General features: G+C 46.1%; 1 protein-coding gene across 3 annotated transcripts in view; it reads right to left on the bottom strand.

The window, feature by feature from the left end:
• The window catches only part of AMOTL1 (angiomotin like 1), a 63,994-nt gene that overhangs the window by 12,039 nt on the left and 27,477 nt on the right, over window positions 1-24,478 (bottom strand). For all 3 annotated transcript variants that reach the window (XM_065729999.1, XM_065730000.1, XM_065730002.1), the window contains 4 exons: window positions 15,337-15,619; window positions 8,565-8,709; window positions 7,414-7,503; window positions 634-779 (listed from right to left, as the gene is read on the bottom strand). In XM_065729999.1, coding sequence (XP_065586071.1) covers window positions 634-779; window positions 7,414-7,503; window positions 8,565-8,709; window positions 15,337-15,619 — 664 coding nt within the window. The remainder of the gene's footprint in view (window positions 1-633; window positions 780-7,413; window positions 7,504-8,564; window positions 8,710-15,336; window positions 15,620-24,478) is intronic.

Raw genomic sequence — 24,478 nt, 5'->3', positions numbered from 1 at the left:
TTCTTGGGATTTCTTCTGTCTGAATACTGATTTTCACTATCAGGCTTACAGGATCATTCTAAAGAATGTCTTGAGGGTTTTGCATAGATGACACTTCCTGAGCCTTGTGGTACAACAGTTTTTTTCAGCTCTTAGATGAATTCTGAAGCTCTAAATCCCAGAGGTTTTGCCTCGAGACAGATCAGCTCATTCTTCTAAGACCACAATTCACATGCAAAGTCACCAAGCCCTACACTGCTGTGCTGCAGTGCACTCCTGGAACACTCTGAGGAGATATGGGATGTACCAACATCACATGTTTATATCGCAGTTCTGAATCAGTGAGTCAGCTTTCTGTCTGATATTTCTACTAAGTCCTACCAATAGCTGAGCCATCGACTAGTCCAGTTTAGAGATGCTCCTGGTTACACACTGAAAGCTCTGCCCTGAAAACATCTATGGTTGTGGCCTCCTTTAATTGCTTTCCTGTCTTAGTGTTGTTCAGTTATGTATTTTCTCTGCTGGATGGACAGCACATGGGATTAGGAAGATGTGCCACACCATGGCCAGAATAGATTCAGGACTGGGATGGAGCAAGCCTTATTTTCAAGCTACCATTAGCATCAGAGCAGAAGAATGATGCCCGTGCCTCACCTCCTCTTCCAGTTTGATGACCTTGGCTTGAGCGTTGTTTAGGGCCTGGTCGAGGATTTCGATGTGCCTCCGCTGATCCTCGTTGGCAGAGCGCATGGCTGCCAGCTCCATCTCCAGCTTCTCTTTCTCCTTCAAGTGCTCCTTGTCTGGAAGAAAGACAAGAACATTGTGGATAAGATCTAAAATTACACTAAAAAGTAAAGCTAAGTTCAGTCAGCTCCGCTCCCAATTTTCCCTCAACTTCAAAACCCACCATCAACTTTGCTGACAAGCTATGTGTTGGAAGGCTCAACTCCATCTATAGGAAAAAATTCCTTACTCAGAGAGCAGTGAGGCCCTGGCACAAGTTGTCCAGAGAGCTGTGGTGCCCCATCCCTGGAGGTGCTCCAGGCCAGGTTGGATGGGGCACTGGGCAGCCTGGTGTGGAGGGCCACAGCAGGGTGTTGGAGCTGGGTGACCTTCAAGATCCCCTCCAACCTAAGCTATTCTATGATTCTGTGATCTCTCTCTGCTCTGGCAGCACTGAGAAATCCTTTCACAGAAAACGAATGTCACAGTCTGACTGCTGGATCTCCAGTGCCAGACTGCAAACAGTTAACGATGAGAGGGAGCAGGGGATGGAAGTTTCATTCACTGAAATCTGAGATTTCAAAATCTGGCCTTCGTTCTGAATCATAGCAAAAATAGAGCACTTGGAAAGCCTCCAAGAAGGAATATTTCCTCCAAAAATTAATTTGGCACCAATTAAACTTTGTTTTGACTTTAGACTTTTTAAACACAGCATTACAAAATGCACTGTTTTTTAACTGAAGCAAAAAGCTGCTCTGAAAACATTAAACTGTGGAAGATTGGACCCAAACATCCAGTCCCACCCCAGCAGGGACACTCAAGCCATGAAGGCCTTCCAACCACCTCCCCTCCTACTCACCGAGGAGGGACACGACACCTCACATAGCACACTTCTCCTTATTCTTTCTTAATTATAAGCAGGATATGAACAGCATTAATTTACTAGCTCCTCGTAGGTGTCTGCAGTGAGGGGGGATGAATATGAGCTGAGCCATGTGGAGGAAGGCACAAATGGCTGAGGTGAGCCCAATGCCACCTGGCCACCTCTCTGTTTGTCCTAAAAGGAGAAATACAGCACTCAATAAAAACAGACCCTGAAGCAACACTACCACATCAGCCTCTGCAGAGCCCGTGAGCATAGAGCTGAGCGTGCTGGGCACCCCACACTGCTGACCAGCACCAGGAGACACCTGAGCATGACACGGATTTTTGCTTTCCATGCTGGTCAGGAATTTTAAATCTGACATGCAGGCCTCATCATTCAACACATTTACTTCAGTCTGAGTCACCAGAAGAAACATTAATATCTATTGTATGAAAGTGCAAATCTGGGAAAATTATCAAGTGGCTCATTTCATTAGAGGGCGAGGAAGCCAGAAAACAAATGCTATTTCAAACTTGTGGTGTTCAAGTTTCTCATGCTAGGACTATGCCTGCTGTGCTCTGAGCTTGAAATCTATTACATGAGGACAGTGTGCACAAAACCAGGACCTAAGACCTACACTTAACTCTCATCCAAAGCACTCCAAGTAAATTTTCTATTGCCTCCCCTAAAATGAGGATAAGACCATGCTGTACACAGCATGACTGCTGAACACACTGGAAAGCTAGCAAGAAAAATGTACTTAACAGCACTTTCCTATACTGTGTTAGTTTTTAGTTTGAAAGGACTTTGCTGAATGTACATCAAATTCTCACATATATACAAGGCATTGGAAGTAAAAAAATTAGTTCTACTGTACTGCACTGTGCATATCCCTTCTGTTTTGCAATTTTTACCCAACAGACTCCTGCTGAAAACTATTTCTATTTTCTAATGGGTCACTGCCACATCCTGTTAATAGTGGCCTTCTACAGTGGTGTAACTGTGTTACTGGGCAAAGAAGAGCCATGGTTCTGCATACAGACCTTTAACAAAACTTTTGGATCACATCACTGCCCTCAAAGCTACCCATACCTAAACACTATATTAATTCTAAATATCAACTTATCTGCCCAATTCAGCAACCACATCATACGTCTCAAGCTGTTTTCCTCCTTGCTGTGATACTGCAAAGCAGTGACACTGACATCCTTTAAGGACACTGCTTGTTCCTGTGGAATGACTGCTGCTGGAGGAAGAAATTATATCAAATGGCAGCAGTGAGAACAGAATTTGCCTGTGAGAGGTCTGCTGAAAACAGGAATCGTTCTCATACCACATTCCTTGAGGTGTTTCCAGCAATCTCTCGTGCACAGGTTTGTATTTCTCGATGATCCCTCTTTGCTTGCAGCTGTTAATTCCAAAGACGCTCTAGAGACCATGACTTTCTGAAGCAAAACCTGTGAGACTTCTTAAGCCTCCTATCACTCTCGCAGCTCCCAACATGGCAAGTGTGAGGAGGAGCTCCGCTGCCTGACATCCACAGGTACGGGCCTATATCACAGCAGCAGTTGTACCCCTCTGTGTGGCTGATTCACCAGGAGGGGCTGGGACACCAGAGCTGCCTCTTCTGCTCATCCACTTCCACCAAGCCTTGGCCAGCCCTGGTGGCCCCGTGACTCCACAGCAGAAGGGCAGACAAAATCTGAAATGAGGACAGGACCTTCTTGCCCACTCCGAAGACATTAGTAATTATCATCCCAAAAATAGGTAGAATGAATGAATGAATGGATCCCATTCACTAAGTTTGGCTGCTCAGAAGGAGGCTTTTCATAGCTTCAGTAGATTATTCACACATTAACCAGGGCCGGGTTGCCAGGTCCAGACTTTGACCAGGTTTGCCAGGTGTAGAGAAGCAGCACAGCCAACGTGCATCTGTCCCTCTGCCCTCTGCAGCTTGGCAGTGATAGGTTGAGCCAAGCTGAGCATGAAGCAACAAAGCAGAACTGGGAAATGAAGCATTTCTTTCTGTTCTCACCATCAAGTCCCAGCGTGAGAAAACTGAAAAAAAATCCCACGCAAAATAAAAATAAAATGAAGATACGAATGGCTTTCCAAGATTTATCAGGCAATGTACTGAATGGGAAGGATAACCAAAGGTTTGCTCTCAAAAGAACATTTTTGAAAAGCAGTAGCACAGATGGGTCATCATCTCTTTTCAGCTCATCCAGCATCCAGGATGGGGAGGATGAAGCCTCTCTGTACATTCACCCCAAGCACCTCTGCAAAGAGCAGCTCCCTGTGGATCAGGCTGAGCCCTGGCTGTTGTGTGCAGCTGCATTTGTACAGCCTGGGCTCCTGTGCTGCAGAATATGAGACAGCACAGGTCCCCCATGCACTTCTCAAAGCTGCATTAAGCCCTGCATCCTGGCCAAATGCCAGAGGAGCTTGCGACAAGATACTTCTGCAGTTTTACTCATAAACGGCATGTTCCTGGCAGCTCTTGCAAATTTCAGCCATGTCAAGATCGAGGAAAGGCTGAAAAGCTGTAGGAATTCATGCCCTGAATGTCCTGGGTTAGTTTTCTCATATAGTGATTAACAGGGATTTTTTGCTGCAATTAATGATTACAATGAATTTTAATGTACTTAACAAGCAGTTCAGTATGTGCTTATTCACGGTCACTGACCTGATGGACACAGGAAAGTTTAAGCACTGCCCTCCATCATCAGAGAAGTCACTGCATCATCATCAGTGTATGGTGGCTTTCCTTACCCTACAGAAGTAACCCCAGCAGCTCAAATGTGCTCTGATCTGCAGCTTGGGCAGTGCCACTTGCATGTGGCAGTGAAGCTGTGGTGCCCCACCCCTGGAGGTGCTCAAGGCCAGGTTGGATGTGGCCCTGGGCAGCCTGAGCTGCTGGGGGGCAACAGCCCACAGCAGGGGCTTGGAAATGGGTGGGCTTAAAGGTTCCTTCCAACCTAAGGCTTTCTATATGTCTATGATTCTATGTCATGAAGTGGAAGCCAGGGGAGAATTTGATCTTCACAAGTTGAAAACTGTCACTGGTCTTCCCTTCCACTTCCTTTTGGAGGGCAGGGGAAGTGATGTGGAACAGATGCATTTTTTTGATACAGCACACTCTCTTCAGGCTCCTGCTCCCTGTGCACATGCCCTTGCTCTGGGGGCACAAGGGCAGTTTTCCCATCTCCCACATGTGCCCTTCAGGGCTGTGAAAACATCAGAGTGAGGGCCTCCCTTTTTCTCGCCCCCAGAATATGCACTGATTATTTCCTATCTTAATAACACCACTCTGAAAAACATCTACTGAGCATTTTCTTTGGCTAGGTTCATTTGATGGGAATGTTTCTTTATCTGGGATTTTTGGGATGGAGACACGTGCACCAGCACTGCACAGCACATCCCCAGCACAGTCCCATGAAGAACAAGGCTTTACCACGACACCATGAAAACTGTCTGCACATCCCCACGAATGGGCCCAGAGCCATGCAGGGTAAACTCAGACGGATGCAGACTCAGACACCTGAGAAAACAGTCCCTTGGAGGAACCACTGCTCTGACAGAGGAGCTCTAAGTCCAGAAATCCCAGAAAAATACACAAAATTCTCAGACTCCACCAAAACAAACTTTTTCCTGTGACAGGCGTGTCCTAAGCTTTCTCTTTGTCCTGTGCCTTCGAAACCATCCTCAGTCTCTCACTTTTCAAAGCACCTGTGTCCTTCTGCCTGGCTCTTCTGATGCCTGCACGGGCCCAGACACCCTCATCAGTCACCGCTGCATGTCTTTCCTTAAAGGAACCCTTTTAACTGACAAAAAAAAATCACATAATTACCAAAAACTAACAGGTTACGAGTTCTCTACTGCACCCCATACAACAATAGCATTTTTGTGTTCCACTCAAATGCTGAGCACTTAATTCTTTGAGGCATGCAGCCTGGCTTATGACATAGAATAGGAGCTGTTGTCACCTTCTGTCCCCATCTCAGAGTGCACGACTGCTCTGCATTGCTGCACTGGAAACAGAGAGTGCTGCAAAGAACTGAGAAATTATGCCTGCAAGGGATCTTTCAGGATGTTTTTCCCATTACCAGAGTTCTCCACAATATTAATTCTGTGGTTAAAAAAACAAAGCAAGCACAAGACCTGCTTAAAAATGGTAACATTTAGGAAGGTGCTACTGTCTGAGTCTTTCTATGTAGCCCTCAGTTTGGGGATGTAAAGGGTCATGTTCTCAAGTTGTTTTCCATAAACCTCCTGAGCCCCCAGAGGAATGTTTGAGGCTGATACCCTGCTATCAAGCTCATCGCTGTGTGCCATAGCAGCCCAGGGAACACGACTGAAGAGGAACCTGCTTTACATGTGCCCACTTTTCTATTCTTGGAAGCACTCTGCATCACATTGGTAACATTTAGCACTCTGCCCTAGACAGGAGAACTCCAAGCATCCAGCCTGTCTTACGTGATAGGATCCAAAAAGCTATATTTGCTCATAAGCTGTGGATTGATGGCAGCAATACGTCGAGTGCACAGCACAAAGTTTTATTGCTCAATATTTAACATCAGAAGCACAGAGCATGTTTATATGCTGGAAAGCAACTCAACTCAGTGCGTTCTGGGGATTTAACTCCCCTCTGCTGTTACCATCATATGTAAATGCTTTCAGGCTGTCTCTATAGAAGACAGCAGACCTCAGTCTGCAATCTGCTCTGTGCAACAAACCCTGTTTTGAACTCCAAAGAAGACAAGACTGACATAGCAATGCCACTTTCTTAACAGAACAACCACTTAGATTCACAGCAGTATCTACACGCTTTGCAGCATCTGCTAATAGAGCTAAGCTAACACAGGCATAGAAAAGGTAACTAGATGCTCTTCTGTTAGAGCAAATATGCACCAAACTACCAGCAATGGCACTGTGCTGGTGTCACTGGTGCAGGTGGGAGCTAAGAGTAGGCCCTCCTGCACTTGGAGCAGCCTGTGGACACTGCAGGGCTGGCAGTGAGGTACACTGAGTGTTGATAATAACTCACAGTTAGAGGAGATGGCTGGCTCTCAGCTAACAATTTGCAGTTGCAGCTCATCTTCCAAGAAAGCTCTTGGTGCAATAAATAAAACAGAAGGCTGAGCTGTACACAGGGTTTTGCTTTAATAGGATTTAAGCTCACAAGGTACTGCACAGCTTGCCCAAGCCAAGCCCTTCTGAAAGCATACTTCAGGTGCATAAGAAGTGATGTGTGTCACACAGCATCCAACTGCTCAGGTTTTGGTTTGCTTGGTCACACAGAGCCATCAGCACATGGTGGGACAAGCTGCAGTACTGTGCTCAGTAATTAAGGAAGCCTAAAATTTGATGAGAAGGGGCAGCAAAAACCATGCAATCTTTGTTTCAGCAGTCCTTTGAGAAAATGAAGGCCCAGATCTGCTTTTCCACCTGCTAGTCAACCCATTGCACTGACAACAAGTCAGAAGAGGCTGCTCTGGGCTTTTCTGAGCTAAGAGAAGAATTAGGCATTTCTAAAAATTATGTCCTTTGAGAGATTATTCCTGCAAGCAACACTCAGCAATTTCAGATAAATATTTATCAAAAATAAGCTAAGTTGTGATATCATTAACTCCCACCTCCTGTTTCCAGTGCTCAGACAAAAAAACACTCTAAGTAATCCAGTCTGAAGCTTAAATAAAAGTATATGATTAATGAACTGAGTGGAACCAAGCTGTAAGGATAATAGCAATTAACAGCAAAGCATTCACCTTCAGTGTTTCACTTCAGTGCGTATACATGGCTGTGTATACACATGCACCTTGAAAACAGATTAACACAGTACTCACTCTGAGTGACATAAAGGCCCTCTGTTGACTTATCCTCATGCCCATCGAAGTCTCTGCTGGCAAGCTGCCTGTTGGCTGTCTCCAATCGTTCTGCAAAAAACAGGAAATAATTTAAGCATAAATATATGTATATAAAATCATAGGCCAACCAAGAAAATAAGATGCATGCCAGCAGCACAGTATAAATAGACTCTCTGAAGGAGAGTGTTTAAATGCAGGCTGACACATACATAAAAGATGAGACCTTTGACCTCTTCCATGAAGCTGTGTTGTTCAGGCTTACAGAAGCTGGAGGGGGGGGGGGGGGGGATAATATCTGCAAGCAGTTCATTTCTCATGCTGTCCAAAATGTGCAATGCACTTGCAATCTGACTTCACCCAGCTCTGCAGGGAGTTGGGTACCTTTCTATGGTGAAATGCAGCCCCTGGTGCTGCTAGATGCTCTGGGAGAAGGCAGCTGCCATCCTGGTGACACCAATCCTTGGGATCCTGCTCCTTTCCCACGATAGGGATTCTGCAGCCAGGGATGACTTCCCATTGGAAGGGCAGCTAGAAGAAGGATGGGACTTTGCTGTCCCAGTGCCACCTGCCTTTCGGCATGCTTCTCCACAAAGAAGACCAGTCAGACTCCTTGCAGGAGCCTTCTTACACAGAACATCTCACTGCATGAAGAGGTATCCATGTAACCCACCAGGCACCTGGTCAGGTAACAGCTACTCGTCCATTTTCCTTCTATAAAGGATATTCTCTCAATTTCAGTTGTATTCAATAATAGGAAAAGATAACCTTTGATATTTGCTACTTGTTTGTGAAGGTGCTGAACTTTGAGATTTATGGGTTGCAGTGTTGGTCTACACTGGAACTTGCTGTTCAGCTCACAAAGGTTGGACAAGACTTTGGGACTGGCAGTCAAACTGACAATTGCAATGCAAAGACATCATTCAAAGCTGTCTTTCATATTTTGCCTGAAGGTTTGTCTACAATCAGCAGAGTGACAGTGATTTTGTCTTATGCCAAAAAGCAGGGCCTGACTTCTCAAGGTTATCTAAAAAGTGTGAAAATACTTCTCAAAAGCCTGCTACTCTGGAGCTCATGGGAAGTGAAGCACCATGTCAGCTGTGGAAAAAAGCAAATGCACAAACTCAACATACCACGGAGATCCCTGTTGAAATCATGAAGTCTCCTAATTTCTCCTTCCAGTTTGTTTCTCATCGCTTTGTCCAGAGACTCCCTCTTAGTGGTGGTCTTGACCAGGCCCTCATAAGCTTCTGAAATCCTCTGAATCTCTATTTCAAACTGAAAGGAGAGAGAGCTTCCATGAAAGTCCAGCAGGAAAACATCCCATTCGGGCATTCATAGAACCATAGAATGGCTTGGGTTGTAAAGGACCTTAAAGATCATCCAGTTCCAACACCCTGCCATGGACAGGATTGTCACCCAATAAACCAGGCTGCCCTGGTTCTGACACTCTCCCAGAGCACTCTGATGGGGCACAGGTGCTGGGGCAATACCTGTGCCAATTGTCACATCAACTGCTGGCTCTAAAATGACAAATCCCATGCGCTGCCAGAAATGTCATAGGCTTGACTCTGACCTAATTTCAGCATTAAACTACTGTAGTCCAATGTTTTATTTCCTTGGCTGAAGACTGTTCTGCAGAAGAAGAAACTCGTACTACAATAGACCAAAACAACCTTTTTGGCTTTTCAATCTTTTAAACACAATCTCCTTGAATTCTGGAAAACTTGCATCTTAAAACCTAAACCTAAAAGACTGACAGGAGGACAGCTCCAGGCAAGCTTTTGTTGCTCTGGTTAAACAGATTCAGCTCTTTTATTCAGCTAAATAAATGTAAGGTATTACAGCTTGGCTGAACTCATTGCTGAAGAAATGATTAACACCAAGGTGGGAATCTGCTCCTGCATGCCTGGCTCTTGTGTTTGTGGAGAAAAGCTCGATAATGTGCATGGGCTGGAAAACCAAGAGATATATATAGCCTCCCACATACCTTTCTAAATCTGGTGCTTTTTTAGCCTCTTCAGCTGTGGGCAGGACGGATTGGTGCTTTGTGAAGCCAGAATGTGAGCCCACCTCCACTTGCTGTGGAGGCAGGTCCTTCTCCAGAGCTCATTAAACTTCAGCTTTAATTTGCCAGTTGCAGCACTAGCAGAATACAGGCTCCAGCACCACGGATGCAGTCACACCTCAGGAACCTACAGGCAGGCTGCAGCAGCCTGAACCCACACTTCCTGTGGTGCCAGGGCCAAACACAGCCTCTAGGCACCTCTGATCCATACACAGAGCAAAGCCTGTAGAGCTTGCACCTAAGGGAGGCTGGGAAAGACCAGTTCCCTTCTTTGATTTCTGCTGTCAGCTCGCTTTGGCATGAAGACTGAAACAAATGACAAGATGCAAAGCCAAAGACACCAGCACTGGCTTCACCCAATGATCCTAGAACCTTTGGATTAGCCTCTGACCTTGCTCATACCACATCACCTATCTCACACAGGTGGTGATTTACCAGCTTGCAGGTATTTCACACACACACACACACACACACACACACACACACACGATCTGCTTTCCTAAATGCGTGGCAATATTGGAACCATAGGCACAATAGGCACAATAATTTCAGCTAACAATTTCCACAGCTTCACAGGGAGGTTGAAGTGGTTTTATCCCATGCTGAGACACTTTCTTAAGTGAACTACAAACCATTATTCTGACTTGCCATTTTTGTTTCTCAAAGCAGGACCACCAAGAAGTCCTGTTACATTCCAAATGATCAAATCTAGAAAAGCAGGTCCCTCCTTTCCACTCTGATGGGACAAGGTCAGACTACAAGTCTGTTCCCAATGCAGGGACAGCACACTCAGAGGAATGCTGCATAAAACCTACCTGCATTGCTGTAAAGCACATGCAGAGATTCCTTTTATCCTTTCCTGCTTTCAGAATGATTGGCAACGAACTTATTTTACATCAACAAGAAATCAGTACTAAAAATATCATGCACTAGAGAATCTTCATTTGAAACTCAGCCTGAATCTGACCGTGGTTCAAATATAGACAAGGAGTTCTCTTTCGTGGAATCATAAACTGATTTGGGTTGGAAGGGACCTTATAGATCTCTGAGTTCCACCCTTCCTGCCATGGGTAGGGATACCTCCTACTAGGCCAGGCTGCCCATCTGACCTGTCCCTTTTGAGGGATGGGGTATCCAAAGTTTCTCTGGGCACCTTTTCCAGTGCCTTACCACCCTCTAAGTAAATAATTTATTCCTAAAGTCTTGTTGACATCTCCCCCCTTTTAGCTTAAAGCTATTATCCTTTGCCCTGTCACCACACTTATGGATGAAGAGCCCCCCTCCAGTCCCCTTCTTGTGTCATTATATGTATATTTCCTCACATACGTAATAACTTAAGCTTATACAAGTATGAACTTTCATGAGAAAATCTATTTTGTGTGAATTTTGCAGAATCAGAGCATATCAATTAGTTACTAAAAAAACCAGCACAGTTGCAGCTACTTGATCCTGTTATGGCTTTTCCTTTACATCAGTGTGACCTCTGCTAGCTTTACTCCTGTAACTAGTTAGAGGCTATACTCAAGCTAACTTGCACCATTCTCCTTGTCAATTTACACAAAACAAGTTCCTCTACTTCTCCCCTTGGAAGGAGGGTTTGGCTCAGCAAAAATAATTTTCAAGGCACATCCCTACATTCATAACATGATCCATTGTGCTCAGCCAGGTGCCCCAGCACCTTCTGTGCCTCCCATCTCACACTGAGTCATTATCTGAAGCAAAAGATGCCTACTCTAGAGAGTTCCGATGGCAGCAGAGCAGATTTTCAACACAGCAGGGATTTCCCCAGCCCAACAGCCCTGCCTCACACTGCTGGGTAATGCAGGGGCTCTGCTCTGCTTGGTCTCTGCTGTGATACCCATGTTTCCCAAAGGACATTACCACACAAGCCTCCTCCATCCCCAGAGGCAAAGACTTGCTGCAGGAAAATTAAGATCCTCCATCAGCAATGAATTAAAGGAGAGTAGAAGAGTAATAAGTTATGCTGATGTTTCTCAGCAGCTCTGGGAACTCCTTTCCTTTCTTCTGCTGAGGCAGCATCTAGAACTGACTTATTCAAACAACCCCCAGAAAACAGCATGGGAAAGCACCAGCCCAGCAATTAAACTTCACAAAGGTTTGTCCACCAAAATGCAGCAGAAAAAGCAATGCTCTGCTTTAATGAAAAAGCTAAAAATAATGTGTGCCCTTTCCCTCCAGCTCCTTTTAGATAAGAAAACCAGACACCACGTCAAACAGCACAGGGAGTAATCGCTGCCTTGTACCTCTCTGCAGAATGTCTGTTCAGACATGACTTAGAATCTGACAACCCTCCAGGTTGATCCGCTCATGTGAACGCTCAGGGAGCTCTACGTCAAGCTGATTTTCTCTCTCTGATTTCTTCTCCTAATTCTGTTAAGAGAATAGAAATGCAGGGAGGGTTGCCCTACCTAGAATAACTTCATCACACACAGACCAAAAAGAAGTACTTCTCATATCATTTCAACTTCCATCAACAGAGAAGAGCTTCCACACCCAATGTACAGAATTCAACTCATTTAGCTTTTTAGATGTGGCATTTAGCTGTGGGAACATAGGAGGACCTGCCCTGGCTGTGTGCTCAATCACAGAAACAAAAAAAAAAACAACACAGAAAGCATAATGTGTGTGAAGGTTTTGGTTCAGGAAATTTTCCTGAAGAAAGAATGCACTTGAGCATGTGTTTTGCTTTAAAAGTCTGCTTACATTCCCCCGAAGTCAATGGGATTTGAGTCCACGCTCTGTTGACCGAAGTGGGACTTCAGCCCCGTGCCTGAATACCTTTCTGTTGGTGTCTGATGCAATCGACTTGCAGGGCATCCAAAATAAAGACAGGGCCATTTCTAGGAGTGTGAAAGGAAAGCTGAATATTCTTAGGGCATCATACATACCTTCTACTCAACAACGCAGCTTTTGTGAAATTAATAACTGGAATATTTACTTTTGCCCACAAAGGCCACAGGGAAGCCTTTACAGCCATACTCACAAATAACGCTGCTGCAAAAAAGTCTTGACTAAGTTTAGGAAATCCTGTGAATACAGCACAGAGAAGGAGGCTGCAAAGCCAGCAGCAGCTACAAAATAACACCTCTCTTTTTGAACTTTTCTGGACTTTCTAGTCAGATTTTCCCAAAGCTGAGTCTTGGGACACGGTGCCTCAGAGCTGTCTCTCCTGTAGAAATGCATCTCCTTCTGTGCTGATGTAACATAGGACAGGAAAATGGAACTCCTAAATTCAGAGAGGGAAAATCAAAAGCCTAATCTCATTTGTGTGCAAGTGGTGGGAAGTCATAAATGAAAGAGTAGCACAGGATCCTAAATTAGAACTGGAATTAGAATTAGAATAGTTCAATTGGAAGAGACCTACAAACACCATCTAGCTCAACTGCCTGACCACTCCAGGACTAACCAGAAGTAAAGGTGTATTACTGAGAGCATTACCCAAATGCCTTTTGAACACTGACAGTCATGGGGCATCAACCACCGCCCTATTCACTTGGACCCTTTGAGCTCTGCCCTCCAGCCAGTTCCTCTCCCAGTGTAGTGTGAACCTGTCCATCTCACAGCTGGACAATCTGTGTAGAAGGATATTCTGCTAGGAGGGACTCTTATCAAAAATCCAGAAAGATCACTCCCTTCCCTTCATTCACCAAGCTTACCTTATCACAGAAGGAGATCAAATTACTAGAGGAGGACTTTCCCTTCATGAATCCATGCTGACATTGTCTGACAATAGCATTGTTCTGTGCCTTTCAGTAGCACCCAGGATAACTTTCTCAACCCAGGATGGCTTTTCCAGGTTCCTGGCATCATACTAACAGGTCCGTAGTTTCCTGGGTCTTTTTTCATGCCTTTCTTGTAGGCAGATGGCTAGCTTTCAGTCAGCAGGAACCTTCCTGGACTCTCAGGACCTTTGGTAAATTGTTGAGAGGGATCCAGCTGTAACATCTGCTAACTCTCTCAGTACTCTGGGATGAATGCCATCTGACTCCATGAATTTACAATCAGCTGATACAACTGGCCCCAGACAATTTCCATGACCATGGAAGTCATTGCTCCCCTTAGTCACAGTCCTCCAACTCAGAGGTCTGGGCAACTCAAGATCTACTGAGGCAAAAAAAAGCATGAAGTGCCTCTGCTTTTTCTTCATCCTTACATGTTAGGTGTCCATTAAGTATCAGTTCAATGTTTTTCTTAGTCTTCCCTTCGTGATTGATGTACTATTGTTGTCTGACACCATACTGGCCAGTATAAATCCAAACTGAACTTTGTTTTTTCTTGTTTTCTCCCCACACATGTGAAATGCAGCTCTATGATCTCACTCTGAAGCCAGATCTTGCTTCCAGAGATCATATTCTTTCTTTTTCTTACTAATTTCCAGGAGTTCCCTGTTCAGCCAGGCCAGTCATATGTCCCACCTGCTTGACTGGTGGCACAGTGATGAGTGCCCACTCATAGGCTTTTAAGAGGAGGATCTCCAAAACTGATCAGCTCTCACAGACCCCTAGACCCTCTAAAGCAGATGCTAATGAGTTCCCTGAGAAGCTTAAAGTTTGCTTTCTTAAAATCCGGAGTGACAACTCTGGAGACCATTATTTCTCATTACACCAAAGATTTTGAACTCAATTAATTAATGATTACTGCGGCTAACAGAACTAACCAACTGCCACATCTCCTACAAGGCCTTCCCTGTTCTCAACCAACAGATCCCGGAGGACACCCTTCCTAGTTGGCTTACTAAATACTTGTGACAGGAAGTTATCTTCAGTGTGCTGTAGAAATTTCCCAGACTTGCCTGTCACAGCAGCGTTGTTTTACAGTTTATGTAAATAACTCATATGGTCTGGGCTCTTGAGACCCAAAGCCAATAGGCTTGGGAGCACCTCTGCACTGACTTCGGTGAGATTCCACTTTTAAGCACCATCTGCTTTGTCTAATTTTCACTAGTCTTTCCTTGTCAATCCAGGCAGTGCATCACCCTTTTCCACTGAAAACGTCCACTGTGCATACAGAAAAGAGGGTAAAGGACCTCTTCACAGAGAGCTTTTTGAGCAAATCTTTTCCAGATTCATTCAAATAAAGTGACAGTGCTTTTTGAACCCAAATACTCAAACATACCTATCTAAGATTAGCTTTTAGAAATCCAGAGCAATCACTGAAGACCTTTCTGACAACCACATTATCTAAACCATGCCTTTTTGTTTATTCAGCTACATCAGCCTCCAAAACACATCAGTCCAATCACTGCCTGTAAGCTTTTACAGAGAATGGAGTGCCATGCTAGCTCATTGCATGAAGCACTCAGGATGGCCATGGCCATGATCTTCAAATGCCTCTTGTATACAGCTCTGCTGCATGTGCAATTTGGCTGTCCCAGAAGACCCTGTCCACAAAAGGCACGCTCCAGTAAAGCTGTCACTCAAAGATTACAGAAACATAGTATGGTTTGGGTTACAAGGGACCTTAAAGATTATCCAGTTCCAATATCCCTGCCAAGGGCAGGGTTGTCACCCACTAGATCAGGACTTCTGGCCTTGAATACCACCGGGAATGGGGCATTCATAGACTTCTGGGCAATCAGAGAAGGATGGAAGGCAAAAGTGTCACTTGATGGGCTACCCTGCTGCAGCCTACAAGCAAAAGAGCCTGCAGGCACTGGGGCATGGTATTACCTTTATAGGACACCACCACTGAGAAGCAGCGGTGAGAAACGGCCCACAGGTACACTCCGATTGCAGTGACAGGACCATGAACGACCCCTTGAGGACCCCAAATGCCAAAGCACCGGGATTATTCCCCATCCCCACACCTCCACGTACCTTCTGCAGCTTGTCTGCCTTCTCGTAGTAGCCCTCCAGCTCCTGCCGCAGCACGTGGTTCTCCTCAGAGAGCATCTCCACCATCTGCTGCGCCCGCTCCACGATGGCGAAGGCGTCGGGTGTCAGCTGCTGGCCCGGCGGCACGGCCTGCTGGGCAGCAGTGGAGGCTGGCAGTGGAGGCAAGGAGCCCTGGAGCAGAGGCCCGGCAGCAGAGGAGGCCTGCGAGGACATGGGGCTGTGCTGCTGGGCCGGCGGTGGTGGGAAGGGCGGCTGGCATTGTCGGCTGCAGGAAAGCACAGGCGGGGATACGTTAGAGCCGCGCACCCTCAAGACGCACGCAGGGACTTCCATATGCAGGGTTTATTAGTAGGGTTCTAACTGTACGGTCATGATTTACACGCTCCTAAATACCAACAATTGCAGCAGGCACCGGGTAAATTGTCTCCTCGCCTGTTCTTGACGTTGATGTATACATCTGGGGCGAAGGGATAAAGGAAGCATTGAGGCAAAAGCAGCATTTGTACCTAGGTGCACAGCTAATATTTCAGCCCTCCGCCAGGCTCTCCCTGCGCCCACTTCACCACAAACCTCACCACGGAGCAGCTTAAGCCGACGGCTGTGACTGGAGCACAAGGGATGCATTACTCACCCTTCAAAAACCACTCCCTGCCTGGAGCAAGCCGAGGGGCTGCGCGGCCAAATTTGGAGGTGAAAGGAAGTGATGTGGGCAAAGCAGTGTTCCTGCACTGCTTTAGTGAGTGTCAAAGGGAAGGGCTGCTGCGGAGCTGCTGGAAGCACAGCCCTGATCAATCACCCCGCACAACGAAAGCTGAGCGAGAGACCTCATTGTGTCACTCCACGACAAATGGCATCCATCACACACCAACCTTAGACCAGGGTCACAGCCCTTGCAAGACGCTTGTGGGCTGCACTTCCTGGTGGTAGCCTGCGCTTTAATCCTCCACAGCCAGTTGGCAGTGGCTGGAGGATAACCCAGGAGCACATTTTGGCAAGGAGGGTAATCCTGAGGCTGGTGCTCAGGTTGGGACAACAGTCATGGAATGGCTTGCATTGGAAGGGAGCTCAAAGATCAGCTAGTTGGGCAGGGCTGCCACCCACTAAATTAGGCACTTGACCAGACCGCTCAGGGCCCCATCCAACCTGACTATGAACTCTTCCAACAATACGGCAATACCTCTAAGGGATGGGGCAAGTAATTCCCTGACTTCCTTTCCTTTCACCTCTGCAACATCAACAAGCAATACAATCCCTCTTTACGAAGGGAGAACACGGGCAGAGAGGAGCTCAAAGCTTCTCCCATCCCTCCAGACCCACCCAGCCAGGCCAGTTCAGACCTCGGGGACCGGGCCAGGGTAGGCAGCCCCATGCAAAGCCCCTCAGCCAAGACAACAAAGCCAGAACATAGGCTCCAAAATCTGCATCACTTCCGGTTAAGTGGCTCAGCGTAGGCCCCATTTTCTCTTCTCCACCTCAAGACCTGCAAGGTGTATTTTTAGCTTAACCTGAAGTTCAGCAATTAAGCACTCTGTAAGAGGTGTATTTCAGCTTAACCATGAGCTGTTGGTCTTGCACAGCCCTCACTGCCTTTATCTCCACACTCTGCAGGAGATCTAGCAAATGGATGCACTTACTCTCACAGATCTATAGAGGCGGTTTTGCAGGCAGACAGTTTTGTGCTATATAAATACATAATAAACATGATGACTGCTGTGTACACGGCATCTCAAAGTGAAGTTTTCAAAAACTCTCAGCATTGACCTAATTCTCCTGCCAATGATAATAACCTGCCACTACCTGCAATCACAGCAGAACAAGATGAAAAGCGAACACGCTTTTAAAATCCTGCCCTGAAAGCTAACCAACTGGGAAAATGAGCTCCCTCTGGCCTCAGGATGGCTTTCACCTGCCCTGAGCAGCCATGGCTTGAGGCTGGCTGTTCCCTGGTGCTGAGGGGCACATCATTTGGCCATGCCACAGGCAGCTCATAAGGCCAGGAGGGTTTGCTGCCTTAGCACAAAGAGGGAACATGGCGAGGGGAGGGTGTCACTCAAGCACAGTGTGCCAGGCTTCTCTTCCCTGAATTCGTCATCAGCCACAGAGCCAGAAAGGAAAGGAGTGTGTGCACCCCTCCCACAGTGACTTCCTGGCTGGTGGGCCTGCAGACCGTGGCCTTCGGATGGAGCTCAGCAAATCCTGGGCTGCAAAAGGAGCCCCAGCTTCCCCTGAAATATCCTCAGAGCAATGGGTCTGAGGCAGCTCCAGAGCTATGCACACCGGGTTAAGATGCTGGTCCCTGCTCAGCTGCCTTTGCAGTTTGCTGAATAGCAGGCGATCACAAAACCATGGGATGGTTGGGGTTGGAAGGGACCACTGGAAGTCTTTGGTCCAACTCTCCTGCAGCTTTTAGGGATACCTCAAAGGAGAAGACCCAACAGCCTCTCTGGGTAAACTGTGCCAGTGCTCCATCGCCTACACAGCATAGAAGCGCATCCTGGTCGTCAGAACCTCTTCTGTTCCTGTTTGTGCTCAGTGCCTCTTGTCCTGGTTCTGGGCACCACTAACAAGATTCTGGCTCCAGCCACTCTGCACTCTCCCCTCAGATATTTATGGACACTTATGAGACCGCTGAGCCTCCTCTTCTCCAGGCTGAACAGCCCAGATGCCATCCTCACCTCATAGCAGAGGTGCTCTGCTGCCTCATCACACTGGTGCCCTACTTTGGACTCTCCCAGTATGTCTATGCCTCTCCCGTTCTGAGGAATGCAGAACTGGAGACAGGATTCCAGGTGTGGCCTCACCAATGCTGAGGAGAAGGATCGCCTCCTCTGCCCTGCTAGCAATGCTCTGCCTGATGCAGTACAGGATACTGCCAAAATTCTGAGCAGCAAGAGCACACTGCCAACTCATGTTGGTGTCTCCCAGGTCCTTTCCTGCCAGGCTGCTTTCAGCTGGTTAGCCCCATGCATATCCTGGTGAAATAATCACAGAATTGCAGGGGCTGGAAGAGACCTCTGGAAATCACCAGATCCAACCCTCTGCTAAGGTAGGTTCCCTATAGCAGGCTGCAAAAGAAAGCATCCAGATGCTCTCCAGAGGAGACTCCACAAGCTCTCTGGGCAGCCTGTGCCAGTGCTCTGCCACAAATGAACCATGCTGGCAGAAGCACTGGCATGGATTTTGACGCTGCCATGGCCACAGGACATGGGAACAGTGCCTAACCAAGACAGACAGTAATTTTTCCTCCAAATGGGCTGGATCTACAGAAGAATATCCGCTACCAGCTGAAATACTTGTGCAGAATCAGACCCACAGATGGACAACAGATTCTGTTGCACAGAAGGGCAATGAATCTGTGAAAGGTCTGGAGCACAAGTCTAGGGAGCTCAGGGAACTGCAATTGTTCAGTTTGGAGAAGAGGAGGCTCAGGGAAGACCTTACAGCTCTCTACAACTGACAGGAGATTATAGTGAGGTGGAGGTCAGCCTCTTCTCACAGTTAACAGCAATAAGACAAGAGGTAATGGCCTTAAGTTGTGCTAGGAGAGGTTCAGGTTGGGTGTTGGGTCTTAGGAAAAATTTCTTCTCAGAAAAAGTGGAGAAGCACTGGCATATACTGCCCAGGGAGGTGAGGGAATCACCACCCCTGGAGGTGTTCAAGAACCATGGAGATGTGGCACTGAGGGACATGGTGTGTGGGCACGGTGGGGATGGGGTGATAGCTGGATCTTAGAGATCTTTTTCAACCCTAATGGTTCTATGATTTGATTCAGGCACTAGCTGCTGAGAGCATTCTAATCCAGGGAAATCTACAAACTGCTCAGAGCACAGGAGGTGGAGGCAGCACTGAGACCACCAGGAAGACTGGGTGCAGCATGGAAGCCGTAAGGACTGTGTTAGTGTAGCTGCTTGGCTCTGCTCCCTCTGGATAAATAGGTCTGCAACAGGGAAACTTGAAGCATTCATCTCCCCTTCACAAAGATGTCTTGTGAAAAGTCTGTGAGGTTTTCTCAGAGTCTGTAAGCATGCTGAAACCAGGTGTGCATGCTGTGAGCAGCCTCATGCATCCCACAGGATGCTAATGGAGAGAGCAAGGATAGCATGAACGCAACCACCTGCAATGGTTGAATCCTCTCCATCCTCACTGCTTCTGCCTGCAGAGTCTGGGCCTCACAGCAGCTGCTCCAGGGGTCACAGTGAGCTGAGGGCTCGTTTTACCTCCCTGTGACCAACCAACATCACATGGCACAACTGTCACAGCATCTTTACAGCGCCCTTTTCTTTTGGGAGTTTAAAACCCCAGAAGGGATCTTGCACTCACTGCAGGACTGGGATATTGTTTGCTTGAAGAATCGCACAATAAACAATGCCATAAGTGGTGAAACAAGGGATGTTGCTTGTGATGCAAAAGGTGCTCCACAAACTTGTGCAAATGCAGCTGACAGCCAGTCTGCACTCAGCTGCGTTACTGCCATTAATTAGCTAAGTGTGAGTTAGCTCTGTCTTTACCAAAACAAAAGACAGCTGGTTTAAAGCATGTAAAAGCCCTTCTGTCTGGGCACAGTTATACTGCTACAAAGGACACATTTGTTACAGATAACTTCTGTATGAGAATAGCTTTGAGCAACATAACACATTTTTCAATTGATCTCTGAGCCTAAACCAGGTGAGAGATACAGGTTATGTTTTTCATGATAAAGTAGCATGACCTCCTGTCATAGATACACCCTCTGAACACCTGACATGGTTCTTGTGTGAAATCTCAATTTTCTGTCAGTTCAACCTTTTCAGACACACTTCAGTCTGCTTGGCTTTATACCAAAGAGTGAGGAGAGCTGCTCAGGACTTCCATTCTCTTGAACTGCGAATCACACACTGAGCTATTAAAGGTGTGCACACAGCAGCAGCAGCCAGACCCCAGCATCCTTACAGCTGGGGCTGCAGAAGAGGTTCTCCAAAGCATTCTCCAAATTGGGAAATAGAACCAGCACACACACAGCTCCTTTTGAAGCATGGCTGTTCAACATACTGGGCATTAACCAGTTCCAGCTTCCCTTTTACTTGTTGAATCTGTCCTAATTTAATTATGACTTAGTCAATGGTAATGTGCCTCAGTTGCATATGCCATAAAATCAACACAGTGAGTCGTATTAAAACATCAGTATCTGTAGGAATAGGAGCTTTGCTCACATTCAACCTCTTTAAAACTCCAAAGAAACAAAGCATCGGGATTATCCTGATCTCCTGTGGACTTAGTAAAGAATGACATTCTCAAAATGTTTTTGCTGTACTTTAAATGTTGATCTTGCTCTGCATTAGAGCAGGCTAAAATCTTCCAGCCAAGCACAATTCCATCAAAATGCTGTGACATCGTGTTGAGGGACATGGTTTAGACAGAACTGTTGGTGACAGGTGGATGGTTGGACTGGATGACCTTGTAGGTCTTTTCCAACCTTGGTGATTCTATGGAAAATTGACTGTCTTAAAAGCATAAAACTGGGGGATATCCCAAGGTTTGGATAGTGCTGAACACAAGAGCAGCATTTATATTGAAAACATATAAATTTGTTGACATTATTCTAGAAATAGGGCTTCTATCAACTTCTACTAGGCAATACAGAAAATAGAAGAGGAAGGAAACCAGGTTTTCAAATAGAGAGAGACAAGAAGACAGACAGTGGGCCTTCCAAGGGCTGCCATGCTAAGATCACGATGCTGCACTCTCTCACATAATATACAGCTTCCAGTGTGTGTAACAGCTTGCAATACAGACTCTTCAGCAAAACTTCACCACGGACCTCAGTGCCGTAAGAAATCCCACAGAATTCAGCAGGACCATCCACAACCCTAAATTCAGTCACAGCCTTAATACACCTGCTGGAACCCCTGGGGGAGAGAGATATCAAAACAGGACTACTGAGGGCAATTTGTAGCTGTATGCAGAAATCAGAAAACAGCTAATGATAAAGTCTACTCACTGACTCTCAGGCAATCACAAATACAGAAGAGCTACTGCTCAATAAAGCAAGGCAGAATTCAGAAGTAATGAAACTAAAATCCCTGGAAACGCTTTGAGAGGGAAAGTCTACTTTTGTAGGTACAATTGTTGTAGGTACAACTCAGCTCACCTCTGTGCAGGGATAGAAAGCAGCCAGCTGAGTAAGGATGTGGGCTGCAACACACTGTAATGCCCTGGAGGCATTCAAAGCCAGGCTGGACGGGGCTGTAAGCAACCTAGTCTAGTGGGGGGTGCCCCTGCCTACAGGGGGGGGTTGGAACTAGATGATCTTAAAGGTCCCTTCCAATCCAAACCATTTTATGATTCTAAAATTTTCATTCAAAATGCTCTCCTAAAATCTCTTTAACTTATCTTTCTCTGAATGCCTTGTCTTCCCTTGCCTCCAAGGCAGACTGGCTCATTCAGTTTTCACAGGACTTCACCTCACATCCATTCCTGCTGTGGATGCTGTACCTAAAAACAGTGACACCTACACGTGGGAAAAAGGCACGACACCAGAGAAGTCAGTAAGCCCAGTCTGAAGGTCATGGTGCAAGGAGACAATCAGATGCCCATCACTAAATGCTTATGCAGCCAGAAATGGGAGAAGATTTTCAGTAGCCAAAATACAGTCTTTATACTACCCTGTTTTACAGGAAAAACAACAGTTCAAGCACTCTGTCTAGCTGCTTTCCAGCAAAGGCAAAAGTGTGTTCCTCATCCCCATTTTTTCTGTGTCCTTGTAGAGGACACAACTGGAATAACAGCAGAGAAGAAAGAGAAATGATATTGTCTTACTGAAGCTGTTGAAACAGCTTAGTTTCTTCTTCATTTTACTGAAAGACAGACTGGACCAGGAGATGATAGAAAACTCTTCCACAGGGACTCAGTCAGCCTCCAGGACATGATGCAAACCTTCAGCCTTCCATACAGCTGCCAGCACCCATGCCAGCTGGCAGTGCTGCCTCAAACCATGCTTACACCAACGCTGACCTCAACGAGACACATCAGCCCAAGTCAGCATGGGTGCCCAGTGCTGGTGCCAGCCCCAGTAACATCCCTCAGCTCCACCAACCATCGCATTCCTGGGCACCTCAGGGAGTGAAAGGACCACACTGAATCGCCTCAGTGGGTGCAGACGTGCGGTTGAATGAGTAACTATAAACAGGTTGTCTGAAGGCAGCGGTGACACGTAGGGCAGGTTAAATGCACACATACCCGGAGGAGCAGCAGACTGTCCCAGCAGTTAACTATAGGCTTCTATATCTAGGCCAGGTGGAATTTTATTGAGCACATAGAACAGCGTCAGAGCTTTAAAATAGCCCCGGTCTATCATTCGGTTTCATACTGTCTTTTAAACACATGGATTAAATCAATTAAAAAATGACTGCATGAAAGACTTCTGCACATGACCATGAATAAACACCCCTCAGCATGGAGCAGAGTTTCAGTTTAAGGCCTCATTCAAATCAATTGCATGAAGAAATCACGCAGGATCGGACTGGTGCCATGGGAAGCAACAGAAAGGATTCACCACTCACATTAAGTGATCTGGATCACTGCTTAAGCAGAGCATGAAGAAACAATATGTACTTGAGCAAGCCCAAATATAAGCTCATCCACTCAGGAATAAATACAGCAGGTAGCAGTCAAAAGGTGGGAAACACTGTCCTGGGCTCCCACTACCCTCACATGTCAGAGTGGTCTGACAATTCAAGAGTTCGTGAGATACATAAACAAGGAATATTGAGTCATGTTGCAGAGGTGATGTTACGTCTTATTTGCTTTGTGTCTGGTTCAGCTTTCCACAAGGAAAAAAAAACAAACAGGTTTTGGGTTGGGTTGTTGGATTTACTTTTTTTTTTTCTTTACAGCAGTAAAATAATTAAGGAGCTGCAGGTTCCACTTGTTTAGTGCATTAAAGAAATGACAGCACTGGGCTGCTCACTGTATATGACAAAGACATTGCAAAATCCAGACTAGTAAGCAGAATATACAGGCTGGAACTAAGACACATATCTGTGCCAGACAGGGTAATTAGCAAGTGGAACAAGTCTGAGGCTGTGATGGATTCTCCAGCTGGAGAATGTTACAGTCATCAGGACCAACTGTTTTGAAAACTGAAATTAATTTGTGGTTTTGTGTGATCAAATTAGATTATTTCAAAGCCCTTTTACCTGGCAAGCTGTGAACTCCCTGAGCATGCACCCCAGGAAAGTTAGCACAGATATTATTCAGGAAAGGATGTGCTAGAAGCTAGCATCTACAAAAGGAGACGTTTTTTCAAGGCTACTACACTTGGTCAACTTAAAGCATTCAGCAGTTGTGAGTCAGGGCACAAGGCACTGAAAAAAGACTCATATTTTAAAATAAGAATAAATAGTGGTTCCTCCCTATTTGCCTTATGGAATTTGGCCTTTTAAGCTACAGGCTTTAAGTTCCGCTCTACGATCATAGTGTCCACAAAGGACAGGTCACCAAGTGTAATTTATGTAAATACTGTGACTCCTGCAGAAGTGCATGAATAATAGGTCTTCAGAAAACACTGAGTATCCTGATTTAGAATAGAATAGTTGAGTTAGAAGGAACCTTCCAAGGCCATCTACTCCAACCACACTACTGGTATCTGTAGTATCAAATCCTACATCCTGTATCAGTCCTACTGCTATTTACAGACAAGTTATGAGATTTCACCACTGTGACTATAAAGGCAGTGTTCCCTTTGACAGCCAGCCACGTGAGAGCAAACATCAAATTAGGCAGCAGCTGCAGTTACTCCATCTCCTTCAGCATTTATCTGCCAACATCTGTAGGTTCCTAGCCACACTTCCCTCTTCACATGAGGACCTGTGGGGTGAGAGGGTGAAATCTATGGCCCTACAGGTCTTCTCCAATCCTGATATCTGTGGGTTTTTCCTCCAGATCAATGCATCTTTGTCCCTTTGTCCTCTCTTTTCTGGCATGCAAAGCTGCATTCTATCAAAGGATTCCTCAGTATCATTCTCACTAACCAGGTCCCTGGGAAAAGTTTTGATGCTAGCCCAAAAGAACTTCTTACTTGGACACCAATACCATTCCCAGTTAGCCACTGAAATCAGCAAAGTGCCCAGGTTGGCTTGGTTATAAG

Source organism: Cyrtonyx montezumae, unplaced genomic scaffold, assembly GCF_038088225.1.
Source record: "Cyrtonyx montezumae isolate F1298 unplaced genomic scaffold, pur_monq_1.0 scaffold_12, whole genome shotgun sequence".
NCBI lineage: Eukaryota > Metazoa > Chordata > Aves > Galliformes > Odontophoridae > Cyrtonyx > Cyrtonyx montezumae.
Note: the sequence above shows the minus strand (reverse complement) of the source record. Positions and strands in the feature narration are given on the sequence as shown.